General features: G+C 45.0%; 1 protein-coding gene across 1 annotated transcript in view; it reads right to left on the bottom strand.

Annotated features, from left to right (window-relative positions):
* The window catches only part of SERINC5 (serine incorporator 5), a 90,413-nt gene that overhangs the window by 41,152 nt on the left and 34,751 nt on the right, over window positions 1-14,510 (bottom strand). Inside the window, exon 2 of the mRNA XM_087430124.1 lies at window positions 9,222-9,389. Within this exon, the coding sequence (XP_087286250.1) occupies window positions 9,222-9,389 (168 nt within the window). The remainder of the gene's footprint in view (window positions 1-9,221; window positions 9,390-14,510) is intronic.

Raw genomic sequence — 14,510 nt, 5'->3', positions numbered from 1 at the left:
TGCTGAGGCCGCGTCCCACATACAGCAACTAGAAGGATGTGCAACTATGACATACAACTATCTGCTGGGGCTTTGGGGGGAAAAAAAAAAAAGGAGGAGGATTGGCAATAGATGTTAGCTCAGAGCCGGTCTTCCTCAGCAAAAAGAGGAGGATTAGCATGGATGTTAGCTCAGGGCTGATCTTCCTCATAAAAAAAGAAAGAAAGAAAGAAAGAGAACTTTTGAAAAGCATTCTCTCTCAGCTGGATTAAAAAAATACTCCAGAATCAAAGAACTGGTCAACAATATTTTTTTTTTGCTAATTCGACACTTGTTCTGATACAAAAACATAAAAGTCAGCTAAGAATGGAGAGTTCTACCCTACAGAGCTTCGGTGCTCTGTAGCCACACCTGATGCCAAGTCTTGGGTCCACAGTCCTCTTCACACTCAACCAGTAAACACCAAAATCAAAACCAGAGCCGGACTTTCCAGCTCTGCCTGAACACCTGTCGTTTCATGCTGGGACAAACGACACGGTGTTTTAGACCAAAGTGGAATATTTTTCATCGCTGATGTTTACTTTAAAAAGATGGTTACACCAAACACAATTTGAAGGCAGGTTCCATTTCACATGCAAAGACACCAAATAAATAAATACTAGATTTGCGGTTGCCCCTATTTTCTACTTCAGACTAACAGTCGTCCCTTGAGCCCAGCTTTTGGACTTCTCAACAGGAAGGAGGTGGGGGTGGGGGGACGGGGGTAAGAAAAGCTAAGAAAGCTGCCAAAGGCCCAAGGTGATGCTGTTTCCAGAAGGAATACTTCTCCCTCACCACTGACTCCAGAAGAAACACTAGGAATCAGGAGGAAGGATAGGTTTGCTACGGCTTTCCCTGTTACTTCCATGAACTTCCGAGCAACAACCACACCCAGTCGTAAGGCGGAAAAGCACTGCCTACGTGGCCGCCAGCAGTCCCGGGTTCTAGTCCCAGCTCCACCAGTGTCACCTCCTGGGACAAGCCACTTACCTTCCCTGGGCCGCATCCTCTCACCTGTCAAATGAGGGGGTTGGTTAGGATTATGACTTAAGATTCTTCCACTTTTAAAAAATCCTAACATTTTATTCAAATTATACTCTAAAAGAGATCATTATTTTCTCTGTGTAACACCTAAGACTGCCTGATATTTGTTCTGATCATGGGGCAGAACACTTATCATAAATGTGAGCTGCATCCCTTTTCCCATTTCTTACCTCTTTAACTAGATCCTTTAACTAGTAACTTTTTCACGCATGTTTTTGCCCCCGTCACTAGCACAGCGCGGGCTTTCCCACAAACACTCTAGTGCCTTCACATTCCTCTTAATAGTGCAGGTTAAAAATAGAAAGCGAAGTAGCTCAGCTACCAAATTTCAGGGCCTCAAACATGTGGGATCAAAGCTCCGTCAACTCCAGGAACCACCAGAGTGCTGCTGAATGTCACTGTGACTGACTGAAGGATGCTCTTATTATAACAGTCTTTAGAAATCTAAGTTGTTTCTAAGGGAAGTAGCTTCTGTATTCATCTATGTCACTAACTAGGGTGACCCCAGAATTCGGAAATGAGGCATCACCTGGGAAGAAGACAAGTAGCAAACAGCACTCTCGGGTCACCACGGGATTGGTTATCTGGAGACAGAAGTCTGAGGGAAGGGAATATGTGAAGCTGGGGGCGCTCAGGAACAATCCAAGTCCAGGTGAGGCCACGGCAATGTGACATCAGGGAGCCTGCCGCGGCTGAATCAAGATGACTGGGACGCGCAGTGGAAACCCAGTGGTTTTATAACCTGTCTGGGGAGAGTACGTGGTTAGCACTGGATCTAGAAAAAAGGGGGGAAAGGATCTGTCAGGGTCCCCAGCCCTGTCCTGAGAAAAGTGTGCCCTACGTAGCAGATATACAGGGAGAATAACCTTAGCCAGAAACGGGAAAGCAGGCGCATGAGAAGGGCAGGGGGCAGTGTTGAAGGCTCCGGTGAAGAGGAGACAACTTCAGGTCTAGGCGATGGGTGGCAAGATGTGGATGTGGCCTTAGGACTAGACTGGCTACAAATAATCCTTCTTCAGCTATTTCACTTTCATCTACTTCCACATAATCTTAGATTAATACTGCTAATACACACGAATTTCCCATTTCTGAATCTCCTTCTCCTTTCTCCTTCTGATGACGACAATAATGAACAGTGAAAAAGACTGAGAAATACAGACCAAAAAAAGTTTATGTATCACCTCTAGGGAATGTGTTGTGAGAGACTGGATTTTCTGAATAAATAGAGAAAAATCCTTTAAGCCCATCCTGCTACCTTTGCTCAAAGGGCCTAAATCCACAGTTAGCAGCCTCAACATACATCCCTTTTCCCCTTCCCTGGCAAATTTTGGACTTCATGATAAATGTAGAAACTGTGATTAGAATATTTACTTAAGATTTTAAAAGGGGGTGGGGTGGGTGGGGTAGGTGATGAATTTAACTCTGGGAAGAAGGAACTGGTTTAGATCTAATTCAGTGTCCCACCTCCACCCCACATTAGTCCTGAAATTGAGTGGTCAATGGACCAAAGTGATCAGGACAACTTCTAAATAGTTACTTGGATAAAAATGCCAGACACCAGCGTCTAAAGGGGTAGACTAGTTATGGTGTAGACGGGGTTCTGAGGCACCAGCCTGGGGCTATGCATGTAGATTTGCACAGACCACTCTGGCACACTCAGCAACTTCCATGTTGTCCACCATAATGGGTGGGGGTCAGAGGGCTCCCCTGTTCATTTTTTTTTTTTTTTAATAATTTTATTTATTTATTTTTTCCCCCAAAGCCCCAGTAGATAGTTGTATGCCATAGCTGCACATCCTTCTAGTTGCTGTATGTGGGACGCAGCCTCAGCATGGCCGGAGAAGTGGTGTGTGGGTGCGCGCCCGGGATCCGAACCCAGGCTGCCAGCAGCGGAGCGCACGCACTTAACCGCTAAGCCACGGGGCCAGCCCTCCCCTGTCCATTTTGACATTTACAGCCTTTTCAGAAACCTGTGAACTCAAAGGATTTAAGCTATTTCAGGAGCTGCAAATTCAAATTCTTCGGGGGCCAGAAGAAAGAGTAAGGGTGTCAGACACAATGAAAGTCAACATCCAGTGATGAGGCCTGCGGTGACCTACAGCATGCTAGCCCTTCCACAGGCAGCCAAATTTAAATTTAAAAATATATATATACATATATCTGCTGGCCAAACAAGAGCCTGTAGGCCAATTTACAACTCCGAGGCTACATTCCCAGGCTCTCCTGAAATCTCTGGGTGTGGCACTGGCTAATGGGTGGGGCTGGGGGGCCAGGGCTCTAAACCTCAGACCAGCTGACTTTCATCAAGTCCAGGGAGAGGATGGAATTCAGGAGCTGCTTTTATGACACTGAGGAAACTGCAGCTCTGAACCCCCTTCATGTCCGGATCCCGTTAGATTTCGTCCAGTGTTCCTCTGAAGCCCACTCTACCCTGCAACATCATCCTTTTCATCCAGGGCAAGAGTAACCAATCATAGGAGGATACAGTTTCCACACCAGCACTCACTCAGAGGAAAACTGACCCAAACCCAGCAGCAGAAAATAACATGTAAAGTAAAATATGTTCCCAAAAGAGATCAAGTAAGATTACAAACAAAATATAATGCCTTCCAAAACAAATGAAGGAACAATAAAAGACTATCAAAATAAACCTCTTAGTTGCCTCTCCTCTCAATACAAGAAATAATACTTCAAAATTTAAATTTATTTTTTATTTTTTTTGTGAGGAAGATCAGCCCTAAGCTAACATCCATGCTAATCCTCCTCTTTTTGCTGAGGAAGACTGGCCCTGAGCTAACATCTATTGCCAATCCTCCTCCTTTTTATCCCCCAAAGCCCCAGCAGATAGTTGTATGTCATAGTTGCACATCCTTCTAGCTGCTGTATGTGGGACACCGCCTCAGCGTGGCCGGACAAGTGGTGCGTCGGTGCGCGCCCGGGATCCGAACCCGGGCCGCCAATAGCAGAGCCGCGCACTTAACTGCTAAGCCACGGGGCCGGCCCTCAAAATTTAAATTTAAAAGAAACATATAACGGGGCCGGCCCTCAAAATTTAAATTTAAAAGAAACATACAACGGGGCCGGCCCCCATTGTCCGGCCATGCTGAGGCGGCGTCCCACATACAGCAGCTAGAAGGATGTGCAACTATGACATACAACTATCTGCTGGGGCTTTGGGGAGAAAAAGGAAAAAAAAAAATGGAGGAGGATTGGCAATAGATGTTAGCTCAGGGCCAGTCTTCCTCAGCAAAAAGAGGAGGATTGGCATGGATGTTAGCTCAGGGCTGATCTTCCTCAAAAAAAAAAAAAAAAACTGACTAGTTGTCAACAATTAGTACATTTAAAAAGAAACATATAACAACACCACAACAAAACCAGTCTCCTGCGATGTGGAAGATGTGTTTTCGTTCTGAAAAAATAAAATGCAAAGTTTCAGCCATCTCAGGCACTACCTACTACCCAGCTCCATGAATCCGAGCAGCCCTGGGACCAATGGGACATGGACAAAGAGAATGGACCTAAGATGCTTCAGGTTAGGAACATTTCAGGCTCTTCCTACCTTGGCCTGGCACTGAGCTCACAGGGAAGAATGCCTGAGGGCCACATAGGTCACCTGTCCTCCCTTCTCCAATGCAAGAAAGAATCTTCTTTTCTCCTCCCTCCCAAAATGCCCACGTAGCTTCCCAGTGCACCCACACTCCAAGTGTCATCGTCTGCCTCCAAACACAGAAGTTACATCTTGATTTAGTGGTGCAGGGTTAAATCTCTCACCCATTTTTACTTTTTTTTTTTTTGGTATTCTACATTCTAAAATGTAGATTTTTAATCCCCCAGGCATCAGATATCTCAAGACTGCACCTGTTTGAATAACACGATTATTGACAAGAACAACCTGCAATCAAATGGCTCCCACGTTTTGAGATGGGAAAAACGCTCCAGGAGAAAACAGAAATCAAGCCCTATTCAGCCAGCACAGTAGAACTTTCTCTGAGCCAAAGTTCTCATGGGAAAGAGGAGTTTCCCTAGTGAAAACAAACAAGACGAAGGTTGGCCCAGCATCTCCTCGCAGTTCTCTCTCAAACTTAAACACAGGCTGTATTCTGAAACCAAGGAAAAACTGAAAAGGGGCTGCCCTCGTGTCCTTAACCCACACACCAGAGGCCATGTGGCCTTGGACGGAGCCCAGTCCACTGCGCACAGAGGCGAGAACGCTGGGTGGGAGGCAATTCCACACTCCCATCTGGGCTATTAGAAGCATACATGCCTTCTCCTCTTCCCGTCACATCCTCAGACATTTCCACAGGCCAACAAAGAGGGGGCGAGGTTTGCAGCAGAAGCCCAGTGTGCGTCCCCACAAGGGACCTTTCAACGCCCACCCTCAAGCACTGCCTGAGGATGAGGTCAGCCTCCATTCTATAGGCCACAAAACAAGCTGACTTTGTGACTAGCAGGCTGGACCTGTGAGGCCCTAAAGATGCAAAAGGATTGGTCTCGCCCACAGGGACCTCATTCCCTACGCAGGAAGCCCAGCCAAACCATTTTTAAATCAGTCCATTCAGGGGACAGGCCTCAAGACATTTATAGGAGCCTCTGGGAGGCGTCGGACTTAGCCCTCCCTCCTTCTGCTCTGACCCCAAATCACACTGCACACACACCACTGCAGGGCTCACCTCCCTAAATACCTCTGTGTTTCCATTAGAACCTCCCACCAAGAATCTATAAGAGCTGCCCATTTGCCATCAGACCGTGGTCAAATGCCTCACCTAGCACTGAAATTCATGCAAGATTTGGTCATCTGACCTACTCACATCTCTCTGTCCTTCAACGCGTGCCTTGTCCTTCTTCTTCTCTCTACATACGCAGCCTAGCAGCTAAGAACACATTCAGCCTGGGTTCAAATCCCAACTCTACCACTTAGAGCTGCAGATCTTGGGCAAGGTACTTAAATGACTCAATGCCTCCGTTTCCTCATCTGCAGAGCAGGGATAATGACGGTACCTACTGCTCACGTGCGTACAGAAGTGGTAAAGTGAGAAGATACAGGTAAAACGCTCAGAATAAAACCCAGCACGTGGGATCACCCAATAAATACTAGCAGTTAAAATACTTATTATTATTAAGCAAGTCACTTCTTCCATGAAGGGGAACATGGTGTTCCCCCAGCAACACCAGTGCACATCTTCTGTTTCTCAAATGTTCTATGAACAGCCAGAAAGCAGAGATACTGACTGGAGTTGTTAGGGACTGTTTCATGGGGCAGGTGACTTGAATGGTAATCAAATGTTAAAATTATTATTATGAAAGTCATATCCTAAAATATAGAGCTGTGGCTCCCAGATTATCTCTGCCTCCAGTAATAATGTCTCCGATGGGCTCACCACTGAGAGATACTATATATTCGTACAGTTTCAGATTTTGTCTCTTGGATCCAAAGCTTAATTCTACTGAGACTGAAAACTTCTGAAGAGCTGGGATAGCAGCAGAGACATCCAGTACCCACTGGGAGTTGCTACCACAGTACCACAGTGGATCCTCAAGCTAACGCTAGCTGAATTTAAAACAGAAAACAGGGCCGGCCCCGTGGCTTAGCGGTTGAGTGCTCGCGCTCCGCTGCTGGCGGCCCGGGTTCGGATCCCGGGCGAGCACCGACGCACCGCTTCTCCGGCCATGCTGAGGCCGAGTCCCGCATGCAGCAACTAGAGGGATGTGCAGCTACGGCATGCGGCTGTCCGCTGGGGCTTTGGGGGGAAACAATAAAATAAATAAAATCTTTAAAAAAAAAAAAAAAAAAAAAAAAAAAAAAAAAAATAAAACAGAAAACATTAAGTTACCTGAAAAACAAAGGGAGTAAATGGGAGATTAAGTGGACCTACAGAATAAGAGTCAAAATCTACCCTTTCGGTAATCCTCCTCTCAAACTTCTTGCCACAAACACACAAGATGAAACCATCATAAGAGGAAGAGAATGGGAGGCAATCACCACCGAGACTGAGTGAAACCTGGTAGAGACTAATGAGGCAGCCTCCATTCTTGGTCTCCTTGCCTCCAAACTTCCACAGCACTTCATGCATCCTCTCATACGGCACTTACGAATTTCCACCTTGTTTTATGCCTCAGAAGACTTTGGACCTTGTCTTCTGGATTATAAGCTCCATTTCTCCCAAGTCTGAATGCCCCATAGCTCCTCCGACTATGGTGCCTTACTGAGTTGAGAGCCAATGTTTAAAGCAATCAGAGGAGAATCTAAATTTCACAAGTCTGACAGTAGTTCTACCACATTCCAGACCGTACAACCACAATTATAAAATTGCATTACCCAACAGAAAACTTCTAAGGGCCTATTCTAACTAATGGATGGGAATATATCAAGAACTTTTAAGAAAATGATTGTTTTGAAGCCCTTGAGTGTATATGAAGTCATCTGTAGTTTCAGCCTAAGGTCAGGAGAACAAATACTTCCTGGGGAGTTGCTCCTGGCGATGCCATCTCCACTGTAGGGGGGTCCATCAGAGCGCTGCCCTGGCCTCTCTCCCCCTCCTCACTCCGCAGTGCTCTGCGGTCAGTCTGTAAGGCAAATGCGGTTTGCATGGCTAGGCTTTCCTCTCCCCCTTTCCCTCCGTCTGTAAGGCAAATGGGGTTTGGATGGCTAGGCTTTCCTCTCCCCCTTTCCCTCCGTCTGTAAGGCAAATGGGGTTTGCATGGCTAGGCTTTCCTCTCCCCCTTTCCCTCCGTCTGTAAGGCAAATGCGGTTTGGATGGCTAGGCTTTCCTCTCCCCCTTTCCCTCCGTCTGTAAGGCAAATGGGGTTTGCATGGCTAGGCTTTCCTCTCCCCCTTTCCCTCCGTCTGTAAGGCAAATGGGGTTTGCATGGCTAGGCTTTCCTCTCCCCCTTTCCCTCCGTCTGTAAGGCAAATGGGGTTTGGATGGCTAGGCTTTCCTCTCCCCCTTTCCCTCCGTCTGTAAGGCAAATGGGGTTTGGATGGCTAGGCTTTCCTCTCCCCCTTTCCCTCCGTCTGTAAGGCAAATGGGGTTTGCATGGCTAGGCTTTCCTCTCCCCCTTTCCCTCCGTCTGTAAGGCAAATGGGGTTTGCATGGCTAGGCTTTCCTCTCCCCCTTTCCCTCCGTCTGTAAGGCAAATGGGGTTTGGATGGCTAGGCTTTCCTCTCCCCCTTTCCCTCAGATGAGAGTGGCCTCCAAGGAACACACCTGCTGCTCTTACCAACACACTGTGCCCCTGCAGAGGAAGTCTGGCCCAGCCCAGCGAGACTGGTGCGCGGGTGGGGTCCCCAAGTAGGTGAGTCTGGCTCACGTTGGGGTTCAGTAGTAGGAAGCCCACTTCCCTGCAGACATGAGCTATACTGTCTCACATCAGCTTTATGAGGGATAAAGGTGATGTCTGGCATCTACCTGCTGACATGGTAGCCTTTTTTGTCAATTTGCTCAGAACCTGGGGAGGAAAGGATGGTATTATTTATTGGGCCCCCTCAAAAACCCCAACACATCCCGCCCCGGTAATCTGGCTGATCAAGAGGCCAACTATGGGGAAAAGAGGGAAATTCCAGAAAAGGGTCCTCTATGTGTCTCCACCAGCATCACATACCAGGCCTCCTTCTGTATACATTGCCCAAGAAATGGCTGAAAATCCATCCCTTATCCTTGGAGACACCCACCCTACAAGAGACATGTCCAGAAAAGTAAAAATCGCCCCAGAGCCCACTCCTCATTCTCTGTGGGATTACCTAAGCTTTATCATACTTCCCATAGAGGCCAAATTAAGTGTTTATAACAGCTGCTACTTGAGAGACTGGCAGCCATCCTCATGACAAGGGAAAAGTACAAAAGGCTACAAGACAAGGCTACCTGTACACATCCAGTCAGGAACAGCTATAAACAAGGCTAAGACAAAACCCACAATCCTCTGAAATAAGCATTCTCCACCAAAAGCATCAGACTGCATCTGTAGCACTACTCAAGATCAAGACATTGCACAGTTCACCCGCTTGGCAAGAAGGCACTGAAGAGGCTTCAGCAAGGTTGAGAGAGAGCGAGTGTACCCAAAACCACACTGCGGTGGGTGGGCCCCATCCTCCAAACTGCATGCTTCCCCCACACCCTCATCAACCATCAGAAATGGGAAAAGTTGAAAAGACGCCCACTCACGTGCTCTTTCATCTCCTTAGGCATGGTTTTTGACATCATGAGGCAGCAGAGGAGGGCGACGAGAATGAAGTAAAGCGCGTACATGAAGCGGGTGCTCCGGGACTGTCGGAACTTGGGGCAGCAGCCGCAGCACAGGGTGCAGCCAGCAGACCCACAGCAGCAGGCCAACTAGAAAAGGAACACAGAACATCCTCTTAAAGCCACTACTTTACAAACCTATTAATCCCAGACCTCTGCTGCAGGTTGACCTTTCAAAGCTACCATTCTTCGAGGCATCCTGCCCATAAAACATGCAGGAACAGTTTAGTGTGTGAACAAGCTTTCACCAGAACTGGTCTGATATTGTCTTTAATGATAAGCATTACAGCTTGGGAGATGCCCAATAATCAAACAGAAAAGGCACAGCTCACCTGAAGCACTGTAATCACTTCTCTTAGACAAAGATTTCTGGGATCGGTGAAGAACAAGAGAAAAAGCCGAGAACTAGAAAAAGGACAAAATGAGGCGGGAAAAACGTGAAAAACAAGAAGTTGGGCCCAAGAAAGGGACCTGTCAAAATCCCTGAGCCTAAGAATGAATTGTACAAACACATGGGGACATGTGTCCCCATGGGGGATGGGAAAGGCTATGTATGGTCACATCCATCCACCTTTGTGGGAGACGATGGGAGTGTGTAACTGAAGCTCAAGGGGAACAGGCGCCTCCTGAGATGCACTGTTGACCAGAGCATCATAATGGTAAGCTTTTAGGCTAACGAGTGGGGCATGATTGGGCTTTACTGGTCAATGCAACTGGACATAACTTGGGAATATTAAATAAAATAGGGATTAAGTTTCCAAATTTGGGTCTGTTGTTAATTTTTTTTTTAAGATTTTACTTTTTTAGAGTAGTTTTAGGTTTACAATAAAATCGAGAAGGCACAGAGATTTCCCATATACCTTCTACTCCTACACATGCGTAGTCTCTCCCATTACCAATATCATTCACCAGAATGGTACATTTTTTCTTTTACCAAGGATGAACCTACACTGACACATCATAATCCATGGTTTTACCCTTTTATTGGCACGTAAAATTCCATGGTTTGACCTAAGGGTTCACATTTGCTGCTGTATACTCATTGGGTTTGGAAAAATGTATAATGACATATATTCATCACTATAATATCCTACGGAGTGTTTTCACTGCCCTAAAAGGAAACTAGATCTTTAGGACAGCGTAAGGCAATAGAATACAGTGCTGTTAAAAGCTCAGGCTCAAAGTCAGCCTGCCTGGGTTTCGGGCCTGGCTCTGCCCCCTATTAGTTATGAACCCTGGGCAAGTTATTTACCCTTTTAAGACTCAGACTCCTCGTTTAGTAACGTGAGGATGGTAACAGTACTTATGCTTATGCTCTGGTCTCTTGGACAATCTAATCAGACACACATGGTGTTACGGAGGGATTTCTGTTTAGCAAATAGGGTATTCTACAAAAGAGATTACCGTAAACTGCAAACAACCAAATCTACATGCATTAACTCTATACTCTATATAAAACCTAACATCTAAAAATTCAATCTCTTGATAATGATTTGGAAGGAAGTTCAGGACTTTGCATGGCTTCAAAGCAAGCATCAATTAGAAGGTCACACTATAAACATCACCTACAATGAGAAGAGATCCTGGGTATACAGGTATAAGACAACAGGTTGTAATCACAATGGTGGTATGACAGATGTTCGAAACATAGACATTTCCCAAGTTATTTCACCTACATCATGAAACTGCTATTGTTTGAGTCCTTTGACACTCTGTACTATTTCATTACTTAAAATTTTTGCAAACATACTCTCTCCATCTTACTTTCAGTTTTCCAAGCCATCTTCAACAGACTCATCTTGCCTCATATGACTAGGCCACTGCTTTGTAAGATAAGCTATTCTATGAGGCTAAGCTAACAGATCACACAAGTGGGATCCTAACACTATGTATGTGTGGTGTTATAGGCCCACCTTCCTTTACAACTCTCTCCCTCTCTCTCCACCGGCTCCCCACTAGCTTAGCTGGCTTTTCTCTGGGCCCTGCATCCCTCCTCCTCTGCCTCCCAAATTCCTTCCCAACTGCCTCCTCTTTCACTGGTTGCCAACTCTTTAAGCTCTACAGTCTTAGATAACCAGTCTTATTACATTTGAAATTCAAACGTGATAAACAAAATATTTATCCTATTTGGAAAAATAAATATTTTAGAAGAAGTTGATGTTTCCCATGATAGAACTTCCCCACAGCAGAATCAACATTTAAACTTAACTGTCTCCACAGAGGGGAAAATGAACAGATAACATTCATAATGTGAGACTAATTGGTCATTTAAAGAAGACAAATAGTGACAGAGGGATGTGATTATGGAAAATGTAAAAAGAAAATCATACTGGTTCAATCCTATTCTATCATTAAAGTCATGTATCATTGTATGGATCTGATTTTTTAAGCTTTCCTTATTTTTCACTTTACTTACTGCTATGGTATTAAAAAACATATGCGTGTGTGTATATATACATATATATGTGTATATATACATACACACATGCCCAATATTAGAATCTAATAGCCGGTCTCTACTAGCCTAAAAGTTATTTATCAAAGCAAACTACGCCAATAACCAACGGTACATTACCTTAAACTAAACATTGATATATACACCAACTGAAAATTCAAACCAGCATCCAAAGAAATGTTACGTTAGCCCTCAAGGAAAATCTCATAGTCCTCTTGACTTGCTGTTTCTTTCTGGAAGGGAATAATTTAGAATAAAATGGGTTTACATCCAGCCCTGCCACTTACGGCTTTATTACTCTGAGCATGTCACTCCGGATCTTCACCTTCAAAACTAGAAAAATCAACTCCTGGTCAGCCTAACTTCCAGGGCTGTCACAAGCTTGCAGAATTGTCTTTGTCGTGTTACCCCTGGCTCCAAAGGACCTAAAGCTTTCACTGAATAAATCAGGATATAAACAACAAATAAATGTAAGATGTACAACACCAAGAGTGAATCCTATTAAACTACGGACTTTGGATGATAATGATGTGTCAATGCAGGTTCATCGATTGTAACAAATGTACCACTCTGCTGGGGAGTGTGGATAATGGGGGAGGCTGTGCATGTGCAGGGGCAGGGAGTATATGAGAAATCTCTGTACCTTCCTCTCATTTTTGCTGTGAACCTAAAACTGCTCTAAAAAATAGTCTATTAAAAAAAAAACCAACATATGAATAAATGGATGCTGAATGAATAATATATTGTAAAGTCATAATTGCAACACTCCTCAAATGAAAGGGCTGGCAATCCACTCCACGCGGCCAAGTGCACAAGTCATGTGTTGCACCCTGAATTTCTCACACCAGCATTATATCACAGAGTATCAAGGCTTTAGTTTGTAGATACCGCACACTCTCCTTTTCCTTATAATAATAAGAAATTATTACACATTCTAGAGGAACCCAAGACAATCTCTTTAGAGGGCAATGCTTGCAATTCTAGAAGTTCACCCTGCAGGTACACTTGCACAAGGGCACAGAGATTTAGGTATAAGGTTGTTCATTAGGGCCAGCCCCGTGGCTTAGCGGTTAAGTGTGTGCACTCCACTGCTGGCAGCCCGGGTTCGGATCCCGGGCACGCACTGACGCACCACTTCTCTGGCCATGCTGAGGCCGAGTCCCACATACAGCAAATAGAAGGGTGTGCAACTATGACATACAACTATCTACTGGGGCTTTGGGGGGAAAAATAAATAAATAAAGTTTAAGGTTGTTCATTAAAATCATGGAAACAGTCTTATTCTCCAGCTACACAGGGATTGGATAAATGAATTATGGACTATCCATATAACAGGATATAGTTAAAAAAAAAAAAAATAAGTCAGTGTTATGGGCTGATTTGTCCCCCCTCCCACCTCCCAAAATTCATATGTTGAAGTCCTAACCTCCTGAAAATTCCCTAACCATAGACTGTGATTGTATTTGGAAATATGGTCCTTAAAGAGGTAATTAACATTAAATAAGGTCACTGGGTTGGGCCCTAATCCAATATGATTGGTGTCCTTGTAAGGTGAGGAGATTGGGACACAGACACACACGGAAGGAAGACCACGTGAAGACACAGGGAGAAGATGGCCATCAACAAGCCAAGGAGAGAGGCCTCAAAAGCGACCAATCCTTCTGACTCCTCGATCTCGGACTTCCAGTCTCCAGAAATGCGAGAAATTGAATTTCTGTTGTTTAAGCCACCCAGTCTGTGGTATTTCGTTATGACAGCCCCAGCAAACCAACACAGTCTATGCCAATATTTTATATTTGTGCATCTCTGTATGTGGGGCGTACGTGTGCATACACGAAGACCACTAACACTGATTACTTGTAGAGTGGGCCTAGATGTGGAGACAAAAAAAAAGACACCTACTTCTCACCCTTCTGCCCTCCTGTTTAGGTTACCATGTGCATGTATGACTCTTATGACTAAAAAAAAGAAAAGAAAACTGACTATTTAAGAAAAGAAACTAAGTTTGAAGACATTGATATAAAAGCATTTGCAAATATGGCATTGACTTATGTGCTTTTTTTCTTTCTGAAGAACCTTCCCTTCCCCAAAACATACCAAAAAAGAAAACTTTCAAAGAGCCCTGCACACCCTCTAACTTCTTTTGAAAAAGCAAAGTATGAATAGCAAAGGCTTTTCTAAATAGAAGGTGCTTTGTCCTCCCAGGGCAGAGTCTAAAGGAAAAGGGTCAGCCAGCTGCTACCTGGAGCTGGGACTCCCCCGAAGCATTACTGCTCTTCTCCTACTGCTCTTCTCCTAAGGACCACATACACACACACACACACACACACACACACACACACTCTAAATAAAATACCAGTCTCTCTCCCTGTCCTCCCCACTGGCCTTGGGCACAGACAGCTCTTCTAACGACTGATCCTCAGCATGTGAAGAAATGATCACAGAAACGTGAGCTAGGACTGGTAGTAACTTCCGGGTTCTTCTTTTCTTAAATTAGAAAGCACAATTCTTTTATTACCTAGAATTCCCAGTCGGCAACAACATCAACAGGAAACAGCAAGAATTAGGAAGAAAGCCAAATACATGTTACAGAATGAGAGAGCGCATGCACACACGCGCGCACACACACGCACACCCCATGAATCTTACTCATAAGAGTCCCTCTCTCCCTCCCTCGAGTCTTCTTTTCACAGTTCCTCCAGGCTTGCTTAAGCCCACAGCGACCAGGAGGGACAGTGGTGGGAAGAGGACAGGTC

Source organism: Ceratotherium simum, chromosome 4, assembly GCF_057802395.1.
Source record: "Ceratotherium simum simum isolate JZ-2026a chromosome 4, ASM5780239v1, whole genome shotgun sequence".
Lineage (NCBI taxonomy): Eukaryota > Metazoa > Chordata > Mammalia > Perissodactyla > Rhinocerotidae > Ceratotherium > Ceratotherium simum.
The sequence above is the reverse complement of the archived record's forward strand: the minus strand, read 5'-3'. Positions and strand labels throughout refer to the sequence as shown.